At 47.6% G+C, this 24,441-nt stretch overlaps 2 protein-coding genes and 1 pseudogene across 6 annotated transcripts in view; 2 read left to right on the top strand and 1 right to left on the bottom strand.

The window, feature by feature from the left end:
• The first annotated feature begins 878 nt into the window (after positions 1-878).
• Positions 879-2,120, top strand: LOC120752110 (zinc finger protein OZF-like; annotated as a pseudogene).
• Positions 2,121-3,261: 1,141 nt separating this feature from the next.
• Positions 3,262-19,998, top strand: DDX11 (DEAD/H-box helicase 11). Of its 3 annotated transcripts, none has more exons than XM_040061916.1 (26): positions 3,262-3,429; positions 3,520-3,744; positions 4,232-4,318; positions 5,709-5,866; positions 6,986-7,028; positions 7,531-7,638; positions 8,169-8,256; positions 8,739-8,779; positions 9,507-9,659; positions 9,763-9,809; positions 10,580-10,659; positions 11,819-11,863; positions 11,992-12,059; positions 12,459-12,497; positions 12,955-13,078; positions 13,569-13,706; positions 14,161-14,273; positions 14,612-14,684; positions 15,049-15,152; positions 15,694-15,843; positions 17,741-17,809; positions 17,980-18,080; positions 18,490-18,574; positions 19,158-19,233; positions 19,385-19,539; positions 19,666-19,998. In XM_040061916.1, the coding sequence occupies exons 1-26, from the start codon at positions 3,283-3,285 to the stop codon at positions 19,693-19,695; spliced, it is 2,547 nt and encodes an 848-aa protein (XP_039917850.1). In that variant the 5' UTR covers positions 3,262-3,282; the 3' UTR covers positions 19,696-19,998. The 3 variants fall into 3 exon arrangements, with proteins under 3 accessions (XP_039917850.1, XP_039917849.1, XP_039917848.1); XM_040061915.1 differs by having other exon boundaries at positions 8,739-8,941; positions 13,572-13,706; XM_040061914.1 differs by having other exon boundaries at positions 8,739-8,941.
• The window catches only part of WASHC1 (WASH complex subunit 1), a 39,470-nt gene continuing 34,967 nt past the window's right edge, over positions 19,939-24,441 (bottom strand). For all 3 annotated transcript variants that reach the window (XM_040061919.2, XM_058420265.1, XM_040061917.2), the window contains 5 exons: positions 23,388-23,592; positions 22,722-22,886; positions 22,341-22,499; positions 21,678-21,746; positions 19,939-21,108 (listed from right to left, as the gene is read on the bottom strand). In XM_040061919.2, coding sequence (XP_039917853.1) covers positions 20,957-21,108; positions 21,678-21,746; positions 22,341-22,499; positions 22,722-22,886; positions 23,388-23,592 — 750 coding nt within the window. In that variant the 3' untranslated portion in view covers positions 19,939-20,956. The remainder of the gene's footprint in view (positions 21,109-21,677; positions 21,747-22,340; positions 22,500-22,721; positions 22,887-23,387; positions 23,593-24,441) is intronic.

Raw genomic sequence — 24,441 nt, 5'->3', positions numbered from 1 at the left:
TTCAGCTCACCTTACCTCACACTCTAGCATGAATTTCCAAGGTGTATCTCCAAATGAGTATAACCCATGAAAAACCAGGATCCTCCAAATGTTTCAGTCTAAAGGTTAATAAAAGAATTTATCGTTCCACTCAGTTGTCTGTCTGTTCTGTAGACAAAATCTAGATACAATTAGCTGCAGAGCTTTCTTTTTAAGGAAAAGCACTATGACTGTAAGGAAGAAAGGAAATAAATAGTTGGCTGGGTAGGGGTGGATGTTTCTGTGGTGTTGGCTGATTTTTTCCATGATCAAGCATGGAAATATTGGCTGAAGAGCAGTGATTCGCAGGCAGCAGGAGGAGAAGCAGCTGCAGTGGGAATTATTAAGGAAAGCAGTCATGATGTTCCTCTAACCTTGCTAGACATGGGAACTTCGAAGGCAAGCGACATGTCTTGACATTTAGGGCTGTAACTTTTACAGAGGATCCCCTTTGCAGTCTGTGCCGCAGTGGCCTCCCACCCTTGGGTCACATCTCCTTCCCGCTCACCTCAGCCTCCATGCCCTCCATGCCCTCACTGTGCCCTGAGAAGATACCAAGGGGCTGTCTCCTGTGCTGTCAGCTCATGGTGGCTGACATGCAGCAGGTCTTGGTGGTCTCCCTGTCTGGACTTCCCCTTCAGAGAAGCAAGGAGTTATTCATTGCTAGTTCCTCTGTTCATTCCAGCAGGACCATGGGTGACATGCAGAAGGGCAGCCTTCATCAGGAACTTCATCAGGAAAGTTCATTGAGAGCTGAACTCCATCTGTTCCCCTCTGGAAAGCTCACAGGAGATTCCCTCCAGGAGGGTGATCAAGGACAGGAAAGTGGGACGGAGACAGGTTTTCCAAAGAGACGGGGAATGGTGCCTCATTATGGGAGGGAAGTCCGGGAGTGCAAGAACAGTGGTAAAGCTCACATCAGCAAGGCTGTCTTTGCTGGGGACGAGTCAGACCTGCCCATGTGTCGGAACGGTCCCATTTGGATTCAGCATGTGGGGGAGAAAACCTACAAGTGTCCCAAGTGTGGGAAGAGCTTCAGCCAAAGTTCATACCTGACCCAGCACCAGAGAATCCACCTGAAAGAGAAACCCTTCAGCTGCTCTGAATGTGGGAAGAATTTCGCCCGCAACTCAGATTTGATCAAACACCAGCGGATCCACACAGGAGAGAAGCCCTACCAGTGCAGCGACTGTGAGAAGACCTTCAGCCAGAGGTCTAACGTGATCAGGCACCAGCGCACTCACACGGGAGAGAGACGCAATCTGTGCAACGAATGTGGGAAGAGCTTCAGCCAGAACTCACATCTCATCATCCACCAGCGAAGCCATAAGGGTGAGAAACCCTTCAATTGCCCGCGATGTGAGAAAAGCTTCAGTGACCACTTCTCCCTGATAATACATCGGAGGGTCCACACTGGAGAGAAGCCCCACAAGTGCCAGGAGTGTGGGAAGTGTTTCTGGGACAGCTCAGCCATCATTCGGCATCAGAGGATTCACACAGGAGAGAAACCCTATGAGTGTACTGAGCGTGGGAAGACCTTCTGTCAGAGCTCCTCGCTGGTGACCCACATGCGAACACACATGGGTGAGAGGCCCTACAAGTGCCCCGTATGCGGGAAGGACTTCAGCCAGAGCTCAGCGCTCACCACACACTGCCGGATCCATGGAGGAATGGCCTTGCCTGCGTGCCACAGCGGCTTCCTGCCCAGCCCCTTCCAGTGCATCGAGTGTGGCTGAAGGTGCAGCGACCGCTCCACTCTGGCCAAGCATCAGAGCCTGCACACCAAGGAGCAGCCCTACATCTGCGTGGAGTGCTGGGACAGCTTCCACCGGAGTTCAGGTCTCAGTGTGCACCTGAGGATCCACCGTGGCGAGAGACCTTACAAGTGTGAGGAGTGTGGGAAAATGTTCCGGCACAGCTCAACCCTCGGTGCCCACCTGAGGATCCACGTGGGAACCAAGCCCTATAAATGTGTTGAGTGTGGGAAAACCTTCTGGAAAGGCTCAACACTTAAACTGCATTTGAAAATCCACATTGCCATGAAACCTTATAAATGTCTGGGGCGTAGAAGAATCCTCACCTCCTGCTCACTTCTGCCATAAGCCTGGAGTGGATTTTCAGAGCAGGAATATGAAGTAGTTTTTGGGGGTACCTGAATGCATGGTGAGAACCACAGTGGGAAGAGACTGACTGGAGACATGGTATATCTGGTGTTAGGGCTGGGTGCTTAACCCCAGAGACACAAAAACCTGCAGGAGATCTGGAAACAGGGAGTTAGTCCCAAGAGTCGAGTGCTGGGGGTTTAGGAAGGGTGCCGAGAACCTGAGGAATGAGCACCACTTCAGGGTAAGTGGGGACTGTGAATATATGCTAGAATAATAACTGGGAGAATTGGGGTTGTAAAATACAGCTAAGGTGAAGATCAAAATGAAGTGTTCCAGATTGGTTCTGACTCAAAACTTTGGCCTGTTAGATGCTGTAGCAGTGTTAGGAACTCTTCTTTCTATTACCTTCCCTTATTTTTCACGAACATAGTAAGTTTACACAATGTTTGACAAGGCATTTCCAGGTCTTTTCAGAGTGAGGCTTTGGAGCTGAACTTCAATCTATTTGTGTTTTCTTTCTATTTTCAAAATCTTATATGGGACAAAGAATTCCTACCTCATGATAGGTAGGTAACACAAAACTCTAATGGCTGTTCCCAGAAAACCTGGATGCAGAAGCATTTCCAGTTGAAAGGCAGTCTGTAGCTTCTCCCAGATTTGTTGATGCCGATTTGAAACTCCTTCCAACTTGGGACATCAACAAAACACGGACAAAAAAGTGGCCTTATATTATTTAACCCCAAAAAGAAAGGATTTATCCCCAGATGTCCTAGTCTGAACCAGCATATGGTGAGTTCTCACTGCTGATTGGACTTGTCCCGTTCTTTTTTATGCCACTCATCTCTAGGTCGCTGTTGTTTCCGGAGTATTAACATATACTGTTCGGCATTTAAGGACTGCGCATTACATAAACCTCTTCTATATTGCAATGTTTTATTACGCACTGTGCGTTTCCATCCCAAATAAAAGTTTGTTTGTTTGTTTTCCATGTGTAATCCAATTTTCTGTGCCTGCTGCGATGGGAGGGGCGAGCGGCCGGCCGGGTTTGAGAGCCGGGGAAGGGGGGGTCGGTGCGGGCAGGGCGCGGCGCGCTTCCGGCGCCTCACGGGAAGGGGAAGGGGCGGGGGCGGCCCTGGCGGCCGGTTCGAAGCGGGGCGGGATGGAGAGCGGGGCGGCGGCGGGCCGTGCGCCGGGCCGGTTCCCGTTCCCTTACACTCCCTACCGCATCCAGGAGCAGTTCATGGAGGCGCTGTACGGCGCGCTGGAGGCCGGCCGGGTTGGCATCTTCGAGAGCCCCACGGGCACGGTGAGGCGGCGGGGCCGAGCCGCAGCTGTGGCCGAGGGGAGCCGCGGCGGTGGCGGCAGCGCTCCTCACCTTGTTGGTTCTCCGTGACAGGGAAAGTCGCTGAGCCTCATCTGCGGGGCCCTGTCGTGGCTCCGGGACTGGGAGGAGAAGCGGCGGCAGGAGGAGGCGCGGCTGCTGGCGCTCGGGGCCGACGGGCAGGACGGGCTGACCCCGCAGCAGGCACGGCCGGGCAGCGCGGACACGGCCGGGCAGCCGGACTGGGTCACCGCCTTCGTGCAGAAGAAAGAGGAGCGGGACATGGTGGACAGGCTGAAGGTGGAGAAGCGCTCGTGTGTAGAGGATGGGTGTGATGACGAGGAAAGGATCGGGAGGGCTGATATCACATAGTCACAGAATGGCTGAGGCTGGAAGGAACCCCTGGTGGTCGCCTAGAACAGCCTCTCTGCTCGAGCAGAGTCCCTAGAGTGCGGTACCCAGTGTCCAGGCGGCTTTTTTGCATTTCCCGGCAAGGGAACTGCACCACCTCTCTGGGCAAACTGCTCCTGTATCCTGGATGATGAGTGGAAAACACGTGAGGCAAATTTGGTGGTAGCTGTCTTTACCTGCAGGTTGCTCAAGACAGGAAACAATATTGCTTTGAGCAGAGTAACACTCAGTAGGCAAGAACTCAGGGAGAACCGTACCCTGTACTGGCAATTTTGTTTCTGTTAGTTTTTTTCCAATGCCCAGAGCGTAAGGAAGTGATACCAAGGGTTGAGGACTAAATCCACTTCATCCTGCCTGCACTTTCTGTTTTTTGTAGGAAGAGCAGATCAGAAGGAAAAAGCAAAAAGATCATCTCGAGAAAATTCGGCATGATGTGCATTTAAAATATGCAGCAAAGAGGAAGGTGAGTTATTCCACAGAGATCAGAACTTTCTGGTTTTGGTTACCTTCAGTGTTGTTCGTACTTGCTTTTGTGTGACTTCACACTGACTTTTCTGACCCACCTCTTTGTATAAGATTTCTGAAATTGGTCATCTGAAATTATTTGTTAGATTTTCTTTTGAAAGTACAGATGCGAAAAACAATTTGTGCATCGATTGTTTCCTGTGACAGTTTCTGTGTGTGGGCAGAAATGATGTGGGTTCTGATTGCCTTCTGGCCCTCTGCTTTTCTTTTAAAGGCTTTAATACTCAGAGGCTTTTTTTTTTTTTTTTTTTTTTTTTTGAAAGATCTCTGTTTTATGAGCTCATATGAACAGTCTGTACTTCTGGAATAAAAATGGTATTAAAGTTCACAGATAATGTATTTCCTCTCATTTAGATGCATGAACTGGCGTCAGTGCTCTTGATGCTTTTTGGTTATATGAGTCCAACTTCCCAGAAATACTCAGTTCAGGTCCCCAAACATACAGATTTATTAGGCTGCCAGGCTCTTAATTTCTAGTGTGCTCCATCTCAAATACTGTGTAATGTTTTGGTCAACTCCTGTCAAAAGGATATGACAGAAATAGTAAAGAATGACAAATAAAAATAAAATGGAACAAAGAACTTGCCTCTTAAAAGAGGATGAAGAGCATGTGAAATGAGAAACGTGATGAAAAGCAAGAAAGCAGATAAGAGAAATACTATGGAAATCTGGAAAAGCAACTGATTCATCTGTTCTGTAGTGCTTACTAACTACATTTTCTGTATGATGCCATGGTAATAAAATGCTCATTGATGTTGGAAGATACTGTTTTGAGATGGAAAAAATGAACTTTTCTTTGTTGTGACACAAAAGTTAATCAGAAAACTGTTCTTCAACTGTTTAATTGAATTTTTGTAGAGAGGTAGACTTGCGTTAGAGTAGCTGTCACACAACTGGAGAAAAAACAGCAAGAGAAATCTTGTTCTAAACCAGATGCTGAACTGATTCTAGCTTTGAGTTAAATGTGCACAGTGTTTGATTACGTCCTTACATGTTTGTCTGTTCAGGTTTATTTACACCGTTTTCTCTCAGGCACACATCTTTTATGGGCCACTTTAAGCAACTAATAATACTGGATTACATAAACATTTCATTGAGGGTCTATTAGTTCAGCAGGCCTTTTGCAGAGAAGGTCGTTTATGTTTCCCCTTCATGACTGCCTTGAGAAAAAGTCTTTGGTTGTTGGTAACAGCCGCCTTCTGTGCGGCGGAACAGTTTCAGCCTTCTGTGAGGGACTGTGCTGTCTTCTGACCTGTCCATGCCATAAAACAACCCCTGTGCTACTCTCTTTTTATATGGGAAATACTGTGCCTTTGTGTTCCTTCCAGAGATGCGAGGAGGATGAGGCAAAACGCCTTCTTCAGCTCAGCAAGGAGGCTCTTTCACAGGGAGCTGGAGAGGGTGCTCTAGACCAGCTGGATCACAACGAGGAGGAGCTGATTCTTGCTGAATATGAGAGTGATGACGAAAAGAAAGTGGTATCTGGGTAAAGACAAGGGACTGAGGGAATTCCATGCAAAGGAAACATTTTCTGTCTAATTTTTGTCTTGTCCTGATAAAAGAAGTTGTCCAGATTTTATTTAAAAGCGTTATTCACCTTTTCAAACAGTGTAAGGTGATGGTTGTTCTAGGGTTTTATTTAAGTGGTTGTTTAGGAGAATTTTAGTTTTGTTTGTTTTTTTTTTAAACTTTTGTTAGACTGAACAGAGTGACTTGAAGTGCTTTCTGAGAAAGTGCATCTTAAAATGTGTGGCAGTGTCCTGCCTTTACCCATGCCCGGCTTGCCAGAGTGCCTCTGGATGCTGAGTGAATGACTTGAGATCAATCTCCTTGCATTAGAAAAGCAGAATGGAACTCAGGACACCAGAGGAAGCTGTCAGTTCTGCAGATTAGCACTGGCATCTTTTGATATACTAAAAGCAGGGATGTTCACATTTCCGAAAACCGAGCTTTGGCATGAAAGCTCCATGCACACTTTTCTCTCTCCTGCACTTGCTTTATGCAGAAAGCCAGAAGCTGTACTTCAACACAAAAAGTCAAGCACATTTAAATACAAATTTACTAATTAGTGTCTAGACAGATCCTTCTACCTCAAAAATTGAAGAACACTTAACTACTTTTTTTTACATGCAGTTAGTTTATCAAACATTGAACTGCTGTTGCCTTTGAGGAGCTCTATGGTAGCTGAATGCTTTCCTGAAGCCTTTCTTTATGCAATACCTGGAGGGTGGTAAATTGCTTCTAATGGGAAAGCTTTACATAAATAAATAAATAATAAGCTCACCAAAGAATAGTATAGCACTGATTAGCTTATGCCTGAGACTTAGGGACTGCTGAATGGAAAGAATAAGAAAAATCTTGAACTTGGAAAAAAGGCATAGTTCAGGAGAGATTTTTCTATTAAAGAGAAAGGATTGACTTGGTTATGCACACTTGCACTGTTCTTAAAATGCTAGTTTTTCTTTTACCTCCTGAGAAAAGTTCTGAGGCTCATTTTGAGATGACTTAATCATCTCTCTTGAGACCTCACTCTTGTGGTGGAGCATAAATTGGTTCTTACTGTCAGTGGCCTGCTGAAAGAAATCTGAGCTTTCTCTTTTCTTAGGCTGGAAGAAGATGATGATTTGGAAGAGGAGCATGTCACTAAGGTGAGATGAGGAAATTAAATAGTGCCACTTCATAGAATAGGACTGAGCAGAATTATGGCTTGCACTTTTCCAACAGACAGTACAGAAGGATTTAGGAACTGACATCCAAAACCTGCCAGGTTTGTTGATTAAGACAGCTAGTTCTATGCTGTGCTCATCTCCTTCTGGACTACACTGCCTGCCTAAGCAGCTTGCTGTGCTATCACTGCTTAGTTTTTGCTGTGGCTTGCTGTAAAAGCATATAGCAATAAATGGTATTTTATTACTCTCCTCTTGTGAGTCCCTGTTTTATAGAGACCTTGGAAAATTAAATGGAAACAAACACAAATTCAGAGGAGAAAACAAAAACTTAAACATGTGCCTGCCCTTGTGCTTTTGAAGGCTTGAGCATGGTGAACCTTGTTGAAGTGCTTGGCTGCCTCCTTACAGGATTGGTCATAGTTAGGGATTGGCTTTCCTTTGTTCTTCCCTTTGTTCTTCCCTTTGTTCGTCCTCATTGCAGATCTACTACTGCAGCCGTACTCACTCCCAGCTGTCCCAGTTTGTGCGCGAGGTGCAGAAAAGTCCTTTTGGCAAAGATACGCGTCTGGTTGCCTTGGGATCCAGGCAGGTACGTGCTGGTGTTCTCAAGGGACCCAGAACGTATTGCCAGGAGCTGTGTGGATCTGGTGCCACAGAATTCACCTTGGGGACTGGCTGAGTCTTCTGTTGAAAACTAAAGCAGCCATAGGTCGCAACACAGATCTGTGTGATGTACATTTTTCTATGAACTCTGTTTTGGTCATTTACTCTTTGATGTAAATGCAAGAATATGCTTTTACCTCTTCTAATATGGAGTATTACAGATATCTGAGTCACTGAGAAGGTGCTCCTCTTGGTATTTCTGGCAGCATTTTTTAGAAGTTATTGTGTAGCAGTGAGCCCTCTTTTTTTTTTTTTTTTTTTTTCCCCTTAAGTTTCTGTGAGTTTTGAGCATGTTTGTACCAGTTAGTATGTACACTGTCTGACTGACAGGCTTTTCCTTTTTGGAATCTGACCTGAGATTGCCTTAAAGCAAATCTTTGTTTTACAGCAGAGGGTGCTCATGGGGGCACTCAGCTGTGAATTGACTCCCTTCCTCTTCCTCTTTGCATGTGCCAGAGTCTGTGCGTGAACGAGGAGGTGCGACGCTTGGGTGCTCTCCAGCTCATTAATGACCGCTGCATGGAGATGCAAAAGAACAAACATGGTAGGAATGCTCCCAGCCTGGGGAAGCAATTCTAGATAAAGGTGTCATCAGAATGTGGAGACAGCGGGCACTGCCAGTCAGTTCTAGCAAGAGTGGTAGGAGCTTGGAAATGACAGGTTGGAGGAAGAGGAATCCTTTGTGCTTTTCCTGATCTTCTGGCTATGCTGAGATCAGGAGGAATTTTATGAGTGCCTTAAGCTGGTCAGGACTTCTGCATGGAAAGATACTTGTGTTTGTTAACTCAGAAACTAGAAATACTCAGATACTAGAAATGTTGGAAGATGTCACATGCTGAAATCTAACTGGCAAGAGTAGTGTCCACCGTGGAGATGGAAATGTTACTGCTGAATAATTTTTAACTAAGTGATAGGTCAGGAATACACAGGACAAAGCTTGCTTTGAAGTCCATGAGGTTATGCAAAGTGGTTGTTCTAGGCTGTTGTGTGTGTTGCTCATAGCTTTCTTTTGATTTCTGCTGTTAGAAAAGAAGAGCAATGAGGAGAACGAGGGGAAGAAGAGATGTGTGAGTCACACCGTGTGCCCATTTTATTCCTATGAGCAAATGCAATTTCTCCGTGATGAAATTCTAGTGGAAGTGCAGGATATTGAGCAATTGGTGTCCTTGGGAAGGGAGACCAAAGCCTGCCCATATTATGGGAGCCGATTCGCTATCCCTGCTGCTCAGGTAAGGCGTAACAGTTTTAGTGGCATTAATGCCAGGCACTGAAAGAATGAACTGATGGCCTGCTCCCTCTAGTACTGTTACTTAGATTGGAGGAACCTGTAAACAGGCTGTGTTTCTGTCAGCTGTAGTTCTGCTCAGAAAGCAAAGGAAAATGAGAATTCCCATCAGAAGTTCATAAGAATGCTGTATGTCTCAGCATTTTGAAATACTTTAACAGTTCAGCAAATGTGAGGCAATACTGACGCACAGGTGTACTCTTAGCTCTTACATCACTCTTCTTCCTTTCTGGGTTCTCTTTGAAGGCATGCTTTCAGTGCTCCAAAGGAGATTTGGAAGGTAATCGGGGTGCATAGGCAGTTGTAGCATAATAATTTCTCTTCATCTTACATCCAGTGCCCCTCTCATGCATGTGCTCCTGGTTTTGTTCCTACCTTTCCCATAATAAGAGTCACTTGTCTGAATTCTGCAAGGCCTTCTGATCCCGGCTGTTAATCAGTGGTTGTAGAATGCTTTAAGTTTGTAAGGATGAGAGCTGGAATCAGGGCAGTGTGTGCTTCTCCTGTAGCTGGTGGTGCTGCCCTATCAGATGCTTTTGCATGAGCCTACCAGAAACGCTGCCGGGATCAAGCTGAAGGACCAGGTTGTGATCATTGACGAGGCCCACAACCTCATAGACACCATCACCTGTATCCATAGTGCCGAGATCAGTGGCTCTCAGGTGAGTCACAGCCTGGCCTGCTAATGGAGGGGGGAGGTCTGCTTCCAGCAGCGCCCTTTCTTCTCTCTTTTATAACAACAGCTTCTGCTTTGTGTTTGTGTAGCTGTGCTGTGCCCACTCCCAGCTGTCACAGTACATGGAGCGATACAGGTGAGGATCTTGGGGGAAAACAGCTCAGCAGAGGTGAGGTCTGTGAATGCCTTGACTTGCCTCATGGCAGCAGGGTCTTTCTTGCTTTTCCCCAGTGGAAAGTTACTGCATTAAGAGTACTGCAGATGAAAAGACACTTGCTTCATTATCCCTGTCTAGAATCCATCTAAGTCAGACTCCTGGGGCTGGTATTTAGCAGTGAGAAGGGGATACCCTGAGGATTCTGTTTTCCCCTTATACACTCAGTTCCTTTCTCAACATCTCACTCTAATCACTTCTACTTTGTGATACAGTTTCAAAATACTCAGTCTTTCACATTTCTCCCTTAGTCTTTCATGTGCTGACTGGCATTATGGTAGAAGCAGGAAGCTCTGAGAAAGAGGAATCTGTATGTGGGTTTTGGCTCTGCATCTTGCCATCCCTGCAGTGTCTGATTGTTGTGTTCAATGCTAATAACTCTGAATTTTCAGAGCATTATTGCAACAGGGTCTTGAGGCATCACTGCCATTGTAATAAACCAACTATAATTAATATGCAAGGAGAAGTGCAATGGTAGGAACAGTGAGGGAAGCACGGGTAAGTGCTTTGGGATGACCCTGGATATCCTGAAGGACTGCCCTGTCACAAACAGGGAGAGTGAACTTGGGAAGAAATCTTAGTTCCTGTCTCTCCAAAATTAAGAAGAGTTCATGTACTTGTTTCTGCAGCTCAGCTGCTTTGGTTAGTTCGTGGAGAGGTTTTAGGGCCTAAACGTGTCTTATTTTTCATAGGAAACGTTTGAAGGCAAAGAACTTGATGTACATTAAGCAGATCCTGTATTTACTGCAGCAGTTTGTGGCCATGCTGGGAGGTAAGCAAACCTCTTTTGTCTCCACGGATACTGATAAACTCTGAGCTAGTTAGTGCTTCCTCAGGACACTGTCCCCCTTCTTCCTCTGCAGAGACTGCAGGGAAATGTTGTTCATTTATAGGTTTAGATGCCAGTAGTTCTATTTCTCAGGCTGGTTTGTACATGGGGAAGTTGACTGATGTCTGCTTGAACCCTTCTTGGTTTCACTAGCTGAGGAGCAGCAAATGACATTGTACGTTGGTATAGGCAGTTTCCATCTCTTTCTGTGTGGTTTTTAGATCCACTTGGAGTGGGGATGATATAAGATGCTAAGTGAGGAATACAGCAGATACATAACAGATATATAACACTCTAGCACAAGAACTGCGTGAAATAAATCTCTAGGTCATCAGGTAGCAAGGCCCCTATGTGTGTCAGCATCCATCTGCAGAGTGAATCTTTTTTGAGTGGTGCTTTTCCTTTGTGAGAAAATATTATTTTGCTTTGATTTTAAGTCCACAGGAATTTGCAAGGCTCCTTTTCTCCAATGATCTATTTGCTAGGCCTTAGTGTGTCTTGAGCAGGGCATGTCCTAAGTTTGTATAGAACTTCCTCCATGCCAGAGGAAAAGCAGCCCTTTGGGGCAGGGGCTGCAAAAGTGTGATGTGAGGTGGGTGTTAAACACTAGGACATAAAATGCAGTGAGTGGCAGCAATTAATCCTGTTCTGGATGTTGGGCTCTGGGCATGTTGGTGTCCTTAAGTTTTTCCCCTCCTCCCAGTTGCCTGCCAGCCTCTGTGCTTCCCAGCTCCCTGCTGCTTCACTGAAGAGGGGTGAGGGATGTGTTGCAGTCTCTTCCCTTTGTTTTTGCAGCACGATGACTACATAGTGTGTGAGAATTTCTGATCACCCACCCTACCTGCTGCTTCCTGCCACAGAAGGAATGTAGGTGGCGTTCCTTAGGATGCAGCGGCACACTTGTTCTACAGTGTAGGGCTACTCTACAGGGCAAATTAAAACTGAGTGGGAGCTGATGTTTTGTCTGTATAGCTACGTTTTGCAGATGTGTAGTTACTTCTTGGGTGTTTTGTGCACTGTACCTATCAAGCTCAGTGTTTAGTTTCCTGCTTAATTCTGAGATAGATTCAAGCGTTCCTTGAACTGGTTTCTTGCTTTACAGGTAATGTGAACCAGAATCCTGGATGTCAGGCAGTTTCCCAAACAGGTGAGACTGAAGTGAACTCCTAGGGTATGGAGCTATCAGTCAGGGACATACAAGGGTGTAGGCAGTTAAGGGTACAGGCCCAGCAGGAGATAATAACTTCTTTTCCCCTTTTTCCTCTTTTCTTTCAGGGACAGTACTAAAATCCATCAATGACTTTCTATTTCAGAGCCAGACTGACAATATCAACCTCTTCAAGGTAATGCAAAAGTTGTCTGTTAGGGCACAGGTGGCGGTGATTTGAGATTATCTGGAGTGTGTATAAGAGCTGGAAGTAAAGCCAAAGCCCACATGGCAGAACCTGCTTTCTAGCTGTCTGTAGGCAAAGCTACACTGTTAAGGGCTGTGGATGCAGAAATTTTACTACTACAGTAACCCAACTACCCCCTTGAACCTCCACACACAGCACCTTAACACTGTGTTTCCACTCTGGAATGCTATTAATAAACTGTTGTCTGGCTGGTAGCACCCATGAAGAGCTATGCTCCTCTCCTCAAAGGTACAGCAAGTGACAGCCTTGCTGGACAGGGATCAAGGACAGCAGGATGGGAGAAGGGGTGCTGAATGCCAGTTCATTTTTTCTGTCTTTTTCCAACAGGTTCAGCGGTACTGTGAGAAGAGCCTCATCAGCAGGAAGGTACTTGCCCTGTGGTTTCATGGTCAGTAGTGTTCCAATGATGTTTCACACCTGGAGTTTGAGATGGAAGATGCAGCAGCTGGGTGGCAGCTTGTCTTCTCCACCCTGTTCATCAGACAAAATAGTTCCTATAAAAAGAACCATATGGGCAGATTACCTTTACTTTTCCAGAAAAGAAACATACAATGGGGTTTACCAGGGTATTCCAGTTCTGTGCTGCTTGGCCTCAAATCTGCCAGCCTGTAGGCTGCATTGCACTGGAAGAACAGACGTCAGAGACTTGTTTTGCTTTTGATTCAGCAGGTGGAAGGAGGTAATAGGAGCTGATACATTCTGATTAGGCTGGTTTGTGAACACCTGCTAAGAAACTTAATTTGTGGCAGGCCAGCAAACCTGCCTTTATCTTCTCTGATTCCTGCTGTTGGCAATCTTAGTCTTTCTGGCTTCTGTTTGGCAGCTTTTTGGGTTTGTGGAGCGATATGGGGGCCCTGCCTCAGCTGTGAAGACCAACAAGGAGAACCAGAAGCTGGCTGGTTTGCAGAACTTCCTCCTAACCCTTCAGCAGGGATCTGATAAGGAGGGTGAGTTCAGGCATCTTCTGCTTGTGCATCTGTGGGAAGAGTTAGGATGTGGAACCTGCATCTCTTTGCAGAAGGAAAGATTTGCAGAATGAGAGACTGAAGAAGGTGTCCTGTATGGGTGTTAACAGGTCTCACTAGCTGACCTAGGCAACTGTGCATGGATTAGTGAGGTCCCTTTCAAACTAAATAATGTAATTCCATGTTCACACCACATGCACTCAAGCTTTGCACTTCTGTGACCTTCTGGCTCTGGGACCTGAGCTACTGTGTCTAGTAGCTCTGCTTAGTGGTGCCATCCACAAAAACCACATCTTTCTTCTTTTTATGTAGCAATGAGACAGAACTTGGGTTTTCCCTTTTAATGGGTCTTTGTCCCCTGCATGCATATGTAGGCCGGGTATTGTGTTCCTGTTGAGCATGTTTTGTGCTTAGCCCTTGTCTTTAGAAGTGTGGCCAAAGTTGCCTGCCTCTCCTTTCCTTTTTGGGCCAGCAGGTACCCCACTGAGCCCTCCCCTGGAGGCTGAGCACGACCAGCTCCGAACTGCCTCTCCACTGATGCAGATTGAAGGATTTCTCTCGGCCCTCACAAATGCAAACCAAGATGGCAGAGTGATTCTGAACAGGCAAGGTACTGGAAAGGGTGAGCTGGGGAGAGGTGGCAGGAGTCGGTCACAAGCAGGATGCTTCACTGGCACTGAGGGAGGAGATATAAGAGTCTGTGGGGAACCTGCAGCAATGTTTGTGCCATCTGTGATGTAGGCTGGCAGGCTTGGTCTGTCTGAGGATGCTTATAACCCCAAGGGAATTTTTAACCAAGGGCATTGGGGCCAGGGTTTGCAGAGGTCTGCACCCACTTTGGATGTCAATTTTTGTCCTGCAATTTACTGTGCCTGTTGTACAGCTCCAGCAGAAGGTAACTTCCAGGCTGGCATTACCTGCTGCTGTCTCTCAGTGTTGAACAGCAAGTCCTTACTTTGAGAGGTGGGGACCTGCCAAAGTGCCCAGGTCAAGAAGGAAAATCTCTCATATCCCCGAGTACATGTCACAGTTAGCTCCTGAATGCTTTTCTCTCCTTTTCCCAGGCACAGTTGGTCAGAGCAGCCTCAAATTCCTCTTGCTGAATCCAGCTGTCCACTTTGCCAAGGTTGTGGAAGAATGTCGTGCTGTCATCATTGCCGGAGGCACCATGCAGCCGGTGAGGGAATGAGGATGCTGGGGTCTCAGGAGGTCAGTGGTGCTATGTGCAAGCCGGGGTGGAATGAGAGCAGCCAGGCTGAGCTCTTGGTAGGTTAAAACTAGCACGGGGAGCAGTTGGAAGACCTTGTGATACCACCCGTCGCTTTGCAGGGCCAGGGATCCCACAGGGACCACGCTACAGGGGTCTTTGCGGAAAGTCAGTGCCGCCGTCTGCGGGCAGAGGGCGCTACCGCTCCTCTGGTGGGCCGGGCTGGGGCTGCCCTTGTGCTGGTGCTGCCAGCGTTGAGGTTTTTTGGGACACTGGTGCTTTACTGGTCTTCGTTTTGTGGATCTTAGGTGGCTGATTTCCGAGAGGAGCTGCTGTACTGTGCTGGCGTGGACCCTGTCCGTATCGTGGAGTTCTCCTGTGGTGAGTGTGCAGGGCTGGCAGGGAGGGCTCAGCAGCTGCAAGGGGTGCAGTTTGCCATTTTTTGCCTTCTGTCAGCCCTCAAAGCAACATGGCATCTCTTCTAAAAATGAGGGCAGCAAAGGGGTGTGAGTTCCCTTTCACTCCAAGCTTCCCCTGTTGTCTTGACTGGTATTGGCAGGCAGAGCGCCATGCCTTCTTCCCAGGGGCTGGGGGGATGGAACTTGGAGCAGCTGAGTGACTTAGGCACTTTGGATTAGCCAGGTAAACATCTGCCTCTGTCACTTGAATGCAGTTAAAGTTCTTCAGCTCATGGGGTTTGTGCCAGCAGCAATGATGTTGACTCACTGCTTGTTTTTGTCTCCAGGACATGTGATTCCTCCAGAAAATATTTTACCCATCATCCTCTGCAGCGGTCCTTCCAACCAGCAGCTGGAGTTCACTTACCAGACCAGAGACCTGCCTCAGATGGTCAGTTTGTCCTTTGTTCGTGTCCTTGGCATCTCTTTTTTGCTTCACATGGTGATATTTCAGAGCAGGGTACACCCTCTGTTTAAGAGATGGGCTGAGCAAAAGCCTTGGCAAGGAAAATCCCAAACCACAGGAGCAGCTGCACGTGTTTTGGCACTTCTTCCTTCTTCCTGTGGCAGGCCAGTAAGCACCCAAGGCCAGACACAAGGTCTGCTCAATCTCAACCAGATGTGCTAACCAGCTCTCAACATCTGTTCTATTGGGACAGCTTCCATCCACTGAGGCAAACCCTCTTTTCCTGAATGACCACAGCTCCACAGCCATAACAGAAAGCCTGGGCTAGGGAAGAAGGCCAAGCAGTGAAGAGTTTTTCAGTGATGCTCAGCTCCCCATGGGAGTTCTCACAGACCTGGCATATGTCCCGCATTTTTTCCTCCCCTAAGGCATAAGGAGGGTGTGATCCTGTGATTGAACAGAGAGAGCTGGAGCAGCATTAGCTGTGGCTCCTGTCAGCTGCAATATACTCTTACCTCTCTTGCAGATGGATGAGACAGGTCGAGTCCTTTGCAACCTGTGCAATGTGATCCCGGGAGGCGTGGTGTGCTTCTTCCCTTCCTACGAATATGAGAAGCAGGTGTATGGACACTGGGAGAAGACAGGGCTGCTCTCCCGCCTCGCAGCCAAGAAGAAGGTGACTGTGCAGCCAGGGCAGTTGGTATTTTCCACAGAGGTGTCAAAACCCAAACAATTCCATATGCATTCCAGGCCTCTCTCCAAGTTGTTCCCATAGTCTGCACAGCAGAGCAGAATGGATGTTTATCCAGCTAATCCCTCCAGTAACGAATAAATGACACTTCCCGGGTGGCTGAGCACTGAGCTGCGATCTAAATGAGATTGATTGCAGCTATACATTCTTGAATTGCGCAGTCAGTGTAGTGGCCATGGGGGCAGACAGTCTTTGCTTTCCATAGCCAGCAGGCCTGTTCTCTTGTGGCTGTGGGAGATGTTCAGGTTGAGCTCCTACAGGAAATTTGTTTCTCCAAGGCTCCTCTGTGTGTCTCTTGAGCACAGACCAACACAGCCAGGGGCTAGGCAGAGTGAGACAACACTGTAGTTCTTAAGACAAGTGGCATTTTGCTATCTGCCACAAGTAGAGATGAGAACTGCAAGACTAGCAGCGGTGACTCCTGTTGAAGGAGCAATGAGAAACATTAAAGAGGGACATCACTGCAAATGTAAAACCTTTGCAATGACTCTCACAGGCATTTGAAAGCTGGGTATTGGAAGTCAGGTAGTTCAGGTTGTGGTGTAGGGATCTTGGATTGTGTGCCATGGGAAAGAAAAATTACATATGCCCTGGCTGTGACTTCTGTTTACCAGAAGCTAAACAACTTACCACAGCCGCAGATACTTCACAGTCTTGGTGATTCTTGGCATTCTGGCACATGGGGCAGCCTGTAGGACTTCGGATGGAAGCACTGTGCTTCATTTTCTCTATGTTTGTAGAGTTACCACTCTGAGTGCCTTTCAGGTGTGTCCTGTCAGGGTCCCAATGCTCTGCCTGGTTCCTCCAAGGCTTTGGGCCACACACAATTTGTTCCAAATCTCAACTCTGATGTGTTCTTGTTTGGCCTTTGCAGGCTCCAGCAAATTGGATATGCATTAGCAAGGCAATTGGGTATAAGTTCAGCAAGTGTGACTTTCAACTGCCCACACACAGGATCAAATCTTAGCAGGGGACGGTTGAAGGCTTTCCTGAGGTTACTGTGGTGAGATCACACTGAGATTATTATATAAATTACACAGGGAAAGTTAATTTAAATCAGAGGCTAAAATAGCTACTTTTCAGTAAGTTAATTTTGGCTTATATTTGTAATTGCCAGTTATTTTTCTACTGAAAGACTGATTTTGACTGGTAAAATTTGTTGCTAACCAAAGGAAAACACTTTGTAGGTTCTTTACTGTTACAGAGAAGATAGATGTTGGACCTCTTGTTTACTAGGAAAACTACTTGTGTTTTAGGCCAAGGTACAGCACCCATAAAAATACAGTTTAATTAACTGCCGAGGTTTTCAGTAACTAATTAGGTGTGCTAGAATAACATAAAGAAATATTATTTTATTTGTGCTTTGCACGAAAAGCTAATTTATTCACTGGGCAAGGGGAGACATTGCTTGGAATTAAAATTAATTGATGATTCAAACTGACTGGTCCTGTCCCTGTCCTCCAAGATCTCACAGCTCTAGAGTCTCCTGTCCCAGAGAGTCTTGACTCATAGGTGCAAGAGGCACAGTGCTTTTCTGCCTCTCACCTCTTGTTTTAACTTCTTGCAGTATTGAACAAGTCTGCCAAAGCTGCAAGGGAATGTTGGAGAGGCAGAAGCAGCTGCTGCTCCCTTCAGAGCCCAGCTGAAAAGAACTGTAGTGCATCTTCAGGGTGGAGGGAAGGTACTGGTAAAGTTAGTTTCTCAGGCAATTTTCCCTTTCATGACCACAGTTCCATATGCTGTTTAATGGCATGGGGGTAAAATGATTTGCTTTCTTTAAACGGTTTGCTTCCTATTGCTATAACTGAACTGTGCCTGACAGATCTTTCAGGAGCCTAAGAAAGCCAACCAGGTGGAGCAGGTGCTGGTGGAATATGCCAAGTGCATAAAGGTAAGCTGAGCAGGCAGGCTGGTGGGAGTGTGGCAGCCCAGGAGGTATGGGAATGCTGCAAAGAAGGGCACTTTTAACAAGGAAAGAGGGCTCTAGCCTAGATGTGGGAGTGTTTCTGACGCCCAGAAATCTTCCTGCTCTGGTTTAAGTTGCTGGTCCCTCTCCTGCAGCGCTGCAGCCAGACAGGAGGACAGATGACAGGGGCCCTGCTGCTTTCTGTAGTTGGAGGCAAAATGAGTGAAGGGATAAATTTCTCCGATGACCTGGGAAGGTAAGGTGACTGCTCCTTGGGAAGCCAGCTCTGGCTTGTGGTGTAGGACTCCAAGCACAATGGGCACATCAATACTTGCGTAGATAGAAAATTCTGGGGAACATGTGACTTAGCTGATGCTTAAAAGCAACAGGAGGGTCTGCTGGGTGGTGTAAAACCTGCCTGTTCAGGCGGGTCTTCTTGTGAATACTGCAGTTAGGCTTGCTGTGCTAGATATTCCCTGGTTCTGGCACCCTGAATCCCTCTGCAGCTCTGCTCAGCACATGCTTGTCAGACTGCTGCGCTTTATTGCTGCCTTTGGTTTGCAAGGCTGGATGTCTTTCAGTGGTGTAGTGACCTCTAATTTATCAGTCTATTGGCAAAGTGCTTTAGAATGAGACATTAAGAGTAACACAGTCCTCCCTTGCAGATGTGTGATTATGGTGGGAATGCCTTACCCCAACATTAGATCTCCAGAACTCCAGGAAAAAATGACTTGGCTTGACAAAACAAGGGTGAGAGCCACTTGCACCTGTGTCTCTTTCAATTCTGCTTTATAGTACTAACTTCTCAGCATGTGAGTCCCGAGCTGCCTTCAGAGGTTTTATTTTCTTTGAGCTTGCCCTCATCTTCCAGATGGTGTGGTACTGAGAACACAGCCTTCTCCAGGCTGCTCCTGAACAGGGCCCTAAACACAGGGAGGAGGTTTCAGTGGAGGGAAATGCCACCAGGACTTGCTGGCAACTCTTGAGTTCCAAGGGAAGCAAGGACCCTTCAATCCAGAGGGGGTAGCAGGAACCCAGGGGGGGGTAGCAGGGTGGTAGAAGCTGCTTGCCAGGATCACTTGTCCCTTCTCATTGCTCACTGGAGGTGCTGTTCCTGATGACAAGATTTCTGCCTTCAAGGGGACTTTGGGTTGGCTCTTTGTGAATGTTCAACACAGTTTTCTGACTGCAGCCTTTCTTCTGTTCCACCTTACTCTGCCTGGCCATCTGCTCATCTGCAGGGGTAGAAGTATTTACCTCACTTTGTCTTTAAGACTCCCCAGTTTGATTTACATCTGCCTTGTGCTCAGACTTGTGTATTTCTTCTTTCCAGCACAGAGCTGCTGACCAGGCACCGAGCAGAGTGCTGATTGAAAACCTGTGCATGAAGGCAGTAAACCAGTCAATAGGTAATTCATCCTTCCTTGGACAGGCTAGGGGATACAAAATACACTGAAGGAAGAGGGTAGGAAAAAGTATGCATCACAGATGACGGGAATGTGATCTTCCTTGTCTGAGAACAATTGACTGGACCATTCTTTGTTTTTATCCTCTGTACAGGCAGAGCCATTCGTCATCAGAAGGACTTTGCAAGTGTCCTGCTCCTGGACCACAGGTATGCACGCCCTGCCATCTTTAATAAACTGCCCCAGTGGATCAGGGAGAGGACCCAGGTGAAACCTGCCTTTGGATCAGCATTTGCTGAGTTAAGAAAGGTCAGAACTCATCTATCTTATGCCCTGCTACCAACACTGTTCCCCATTGTTCTCATCTGGACCTTTTTCAAGCTTTGCCTTTAGAGTAAGGTCACAGACAAACTGCCTGGTTTTGTGTGTTCCCAGTTCCATCGAGACAGGTTGGATGCATTGTGATGCGAACCAGAGAACAGATGGTATTCATCATTGTGACTTACACCTCTGAAGACTAGGTAAAGTGACACAAGTGGCTGCTTTTCTGTTCCATGAACTTTGTAAAATCTCTGTCTACTGCCTCCTTTGTGGATGTTTGCTGTTCAGTTATCTGAGTGCTATGATGGTGAGGCAGCCTTCAGCACCACAGCCAGGAGGGAAACTGGTTGTAGGTCTGAGGCAAGTGAAGAGAATAGCAGCAGGCACTTATTTGTTTGCAGCTGTTAAGGTTTTATTTAAATTGATTAAATACTTTCAATAAAAACACTCAAGTATGGTGAGTATTATTTAAGTACACTTAAGTATGGGGAGTACTTATTTTGACTGAACACATACGGTTTTTTTCCATCAACCACCAAGTGTAGGAGACCTGACTGACCAATGTCATCATTGAGCTTTTCACAGGAATTGTAAACTAGCAGGCCTCTAATATATGTCATGCTGAAATAACATAAAGTGGTAATGGAGCAGCTGTGGGTAACATTTCTTCTCGCTCTCTTTCTGCCTTGCTTCAAGCAGTCAATAGCTTAAAGTAGTTCATTCTTTCAAGGGGAATAAAGATATGGCTGCAATACAGCATTTCTCCTTTGATCACGCTTAAGCACAGGATTGCGCTGCTCTTTTTAACCCTAAGCTTCTGAATTCAAAGTCAGTTTTTAAATTTAACTTTCCTGGGGTTCTTTCCAGGGTTATGGGTCAGTGCTGGAGAGCAGCAATAACACCAGGGCCAGCCACATAATCCCTGAGCTGTTCCCACCTACCTCTGTCATCCTGAGCAAGTCTCATCCCAGGAGCTTTGCTTGCTTCTTTTCCAGGTTTAGTAGCTGGATGCTACCTCTCCAGGCTCTTCACAAGGAAGTACATACAGCACAGAGCTGTTACCCACTCCATGTATGTTAATTAGCCCCACAGCGAAAGAAACAGCTGCCTCTGAGAAACTTCCATTGTGCATCACCTGCCCTTCAAGTAGGTCCAAATCCCATGGTCTGCACAAGCTCTGCCTTCAGGGAGGGGAGCACCTGCTTCTGGCAGCTGGTGCCCTCCAGCCTGTGGCTGGTGGTGCTGGGCTATAAGGCTGGAGAGCTGGACTCTCCTTTTACACACTCTTAATTGATGACACTTCCCACTTTTACCGAAGTGAAGGCAGTAAGGACCTGATTCTTTCAACTTCATGGAAATTTTTCAGACAGCAACAGTTTCACACTAATAACTGAGTGGATCCCATCTATGAGTCCCAGTCATCCTCATCCTCCTCACCTACAGGATGCTGTGGGGGTGGGAGGGGCGGTATCGAGTCTGACATACGAGCAAAGGCACCAGCAGGACTGCCAGGAGCATCGGTGTTCCCAGAGGCTCCTGGTCCTTTCCCTGAAATACCTGTGAGGGAAGGAAAGCACCAGTGAGTGACTCCTGGGGCTTAGAGACCAAAGAGATTCAGCAACGGGGAGGGGGTAACCACCTCACCACCCAGGTAACTAGAAGAGCCAACATGTTTAATGCTGCCACAGACTTGTGCAAAGGTCTTGTTTAACTACAGCTCCCCCTGAGCAAGTCCCTGGTGTCGTCTGCCCAGCGCTGAGGTATGACCTTCGATCTAAATGCCCCAGGAACTTGCCATGGCCTCAGGGCATCTCAAGTACACATATGGGCAGTGGGCCCAGCTGCCCAAGCATTGGATTAAAAAAAACACACTGCTATCCCTTCTCCACAGGTAGCTTTCAGGGTTCATTCGCTGAAACACAAACCCCTTCAGTGCCTCCAGCTAGACTTGAAGTGGCGATTCCTCTGCTCATTCTCTGTCAAGACACTCCCAGCCATACTGTGGTACACTGCCCAGGAAAATCTCTGTTCCTGTTTCCAAGGCTGTGGCTGACACAACTCAGGAGCCAGGGAGCGCTCTCCCTCTTTCCTAGGGGAAAGGAGCAGCCCACATTTTAGGACATTACCTTTGCGCCTCAGCACCAGCTTGTTGAAGAGGTCTGACATCAAATCTCCACCTTGTCCCGTAGCTCTCACTGAAACATAGCAGAACTCGTCAGTGAAGAAAGATTAGTCTGAGCTAAGCACTATAGCAAAAGAATTTTCCCTGCAATACTGCCTTCAGATGAAAGAAAAAACTCCAAACCTCTAATTATGTATGACACCCCAAAACTACAGTCCATTTTTCAGGTCAGGTAAGCACTAGGCACAGCAGGGTTAATGGCATCTTCTGGAGAAAACCAAGAGTGGAATTTACTGAGGGGCTGTGCATTTGCAGTCTCATTCTTCCAGAGCAGCTCCATCAATCCCCTCCCCAGCTACCTCATCCAAGGTGCCTAAATGGGTTCAGCCCTGTCCCACCTGGGCCCCAGGGCTTCATTTGTGTGTCTGGTCCTGTGCATCACATGTGAAATGGCTCCACGAGCCCTGAGAGAGATGCCCTTCGGGCAAGTGGGGTTTAGCAAGTTCACAGAGCTCTGGCTGAGCTGAGACCTACATCAGCCTGTGAGGAGAGACAACTCCTTTCTGCTCTGTGAGTTCACTGTGCTCCTGACTTGCCCGCCTGCCTCCAGACTCACACCTCCCCAGTCTGGGCAAGGAAAAGCAGTTTTGCCAAAGAGCCTCAGCACCTTGTTCTTGCTCCTTCTGCTTCTTTTTTTCCAGCTTCCTCTCCTTGACACTGCGAAGGTTGGCCTTCCCAATGCCCCCAGCCTGGCGGATGGACTCCAGGAGACTGGCACGCCCAGTAGAAGGGTTCACCACCTCCTTTGGGGCTCCTTGGACTGAAGCTGCAGGGACAGGAAGGACATTCAGCAGCCATGGGTCAGTGCATCAGCTATAGGCCCAGCCAAATTCCCCTGGGAAGAACTACTCCAATACCTTGACAGCATCTCTTCCCACTCCAGCTCCCCCCCCCTCTGGTGGAAGGCTGGGAAGGCACAGGGGGTGCCCCAAGGACACAGGCTGAAGGCAATGAGGCCGGTGCAACTGTGGAGGAGCCCAGCCCTTACCTGCAGGCACTGAGCTGCTGCTCTCCTCACTCACTGTCCGAGTCGGTTCCGAGAGTGCTGCAGGCTGGGGCAGGGGCGGTGGAGGAGGCACCAGAGTTGGCATAACAGGAGGCGGTGGGGGAGGCGGAGGGGGAGGAGGTGGCAATAGCTCGGCATCTTTAAGATCTGAAATATGAAAGAAGTTGTATCTGAAGAATCTCAGAGGATAGCACATTGAGAGTTTCAGCTCAGAGCTTCACACACCTCAGCACTAACAGATCAGAGTCCTCAGCACCTGTAGCAGAGCACTCCCGCCCTGTGCATCATCTCTTAACAGCAAGGCACAGCCAAACCAAGAGTCTGAGATTCCCCTACTCTCCCTCCCCAGCTGCGTCCCACTTGCGCAAGGGCATCCTATCAGGCTGACACACACCAGGTCCTTGCACACTGTGCTCCCTCCTCCCTAGCCACGCAGAGAGAGGGAGAAGGAGGTAAAGGGGCTGCAGTCAGGCCAGAACTTGAGCCGGCTGCAGCTTTCACTCAGGCCTAAGCCAGAGGTGCAACATTGATCATCCATACAACATTCATCTTATAATTTCTACCAAGGGACTTTCTGCCTCATCTCTACCTTCTAGCAATCCCTGCCTTCCTCCTTCATAGGGTCCTGGGATCAGGAATTGAAAATACCTGGTTGCAAAGGCTCCACTGACTCGGTGTTGAAAGTGGGCAGCTCTGGAATAACACTGCTGGGGGCAGAGGGTGCAATGCCGGGGCCCAGGTCAGCACTGTACATGAGATCTGCAGCAATGCCAGGCAAGTCTGGCAGGTAGGAGGGCACATCAATCTCAGGGACCTGGCCCAGATCTGGCACATAGAAGTAATTTTCAGCGACCTAAAGAAACCCAAACCAACAAGGTAAGGCAGTGATTATGCTGCAAACAGGGGCATTGCAGCGAACAATCTGGGCAGCAGTAAGAGGCTGGGCTGGCGTACCTTGGTACATCAGCTGCCCCTACACCTCTGTGCTCAGAAGCTACCTCCTTCACCCCAGGCTTGGAAAAGGTACACTGCAGGAGGAGGAAGTGCAGGACTCTTAGTTTCATAGTAGCAAGTGAACCCTGAAAGGTCCATGCACTAACTGCTGCAGCCTAAATAAACCAGTCTCTTCTCCTCCAGAAGAGGACAGTGTCTGAACCATTTCAAAGTTTAAAATGCAGCAGCACAACCTAGTAGTTACAGGGGTTTGCTTCTGTGTTTAACACACAGACAATTCAGTAGTGATGGTGCACAGTGAATAAAGAGTCTGTTCACTCCATATATACATTATATCCGCCAGTCCATGACCAGAAAATGATTCCCAGGCCCCTTTTCCAAGGCCCAAAAGACACTCCAGCAGAGCTGGTACACCCCAGGTATGGTCTCTCTAAGGTGTCAGGTACCAGTCACATGTTGGGGCAACGGGGCTAGTGCCCCATGTGTATACCAAGCACACCTTTTGCTCAGTCTGGCTGGCCTGTCTGTTTGCACCAGCAGGCACCCCTTCCCACCAGGAATAACAGGGATAACACTTCACTCCAGGGACCTTCTAGCAGTGGCACCTCACTCTTAGACTCTGCATGAGGTTCACAAGTTGGCACAACTGAGCTGATCAAGTGATATATCCCCCAAACCCCGCTATAGCCCTGAGGTCAAGCAGCAAGGTGAGTTGATATCCCATTATTCATTCTCCCTTCATCACTCA

The sequence above is a fragment of the Hirundo rustica genome, chromosome 4, assembly GCF_015227805.2.
Source record: "Hirundo rustica isolate bHirRus1 chromosome 4, bHirRus1.pri.v3, whole genome shotgun sequence".
Lineage (NCBI taxonomy): Eukaryota > Metazoa > Chordata > Aves > Passeriformes > Hirundinidae > Hirundo > Hirundo rustica.
The sequence above is the reverse complement of the archived record's forward strand: the minus strand, read 5'-3'. Positions and strand labels throughout refer to the sequence as shown.

Excerpts from the sequence above, each read along its gene's own strand:
- DDX11 (XM_040061914.1), top strand. The coding sequence starts at position 3,283 with ATGGAGAGCGGGGCGGCGGCGGGCCGTGCGCCGGGCCGGTTCCCGTTC. Across the intron at positions 15,844-17,740 it reads GCCTCGCAGCCAAGAAGAAG|ATCTTTCAGGAGCCTAAGAA; the intron begins GTGACTGTGCAG and ends TGTGCCTGACAG. Across the intron at positions 19,234-19,384 it reads GGCAGTAAACCAGTCAATAG|GCAGAGCCATTCGTCATCAG; the intron begins GTAATTCATCCT and ends TCCTCTGTACAG.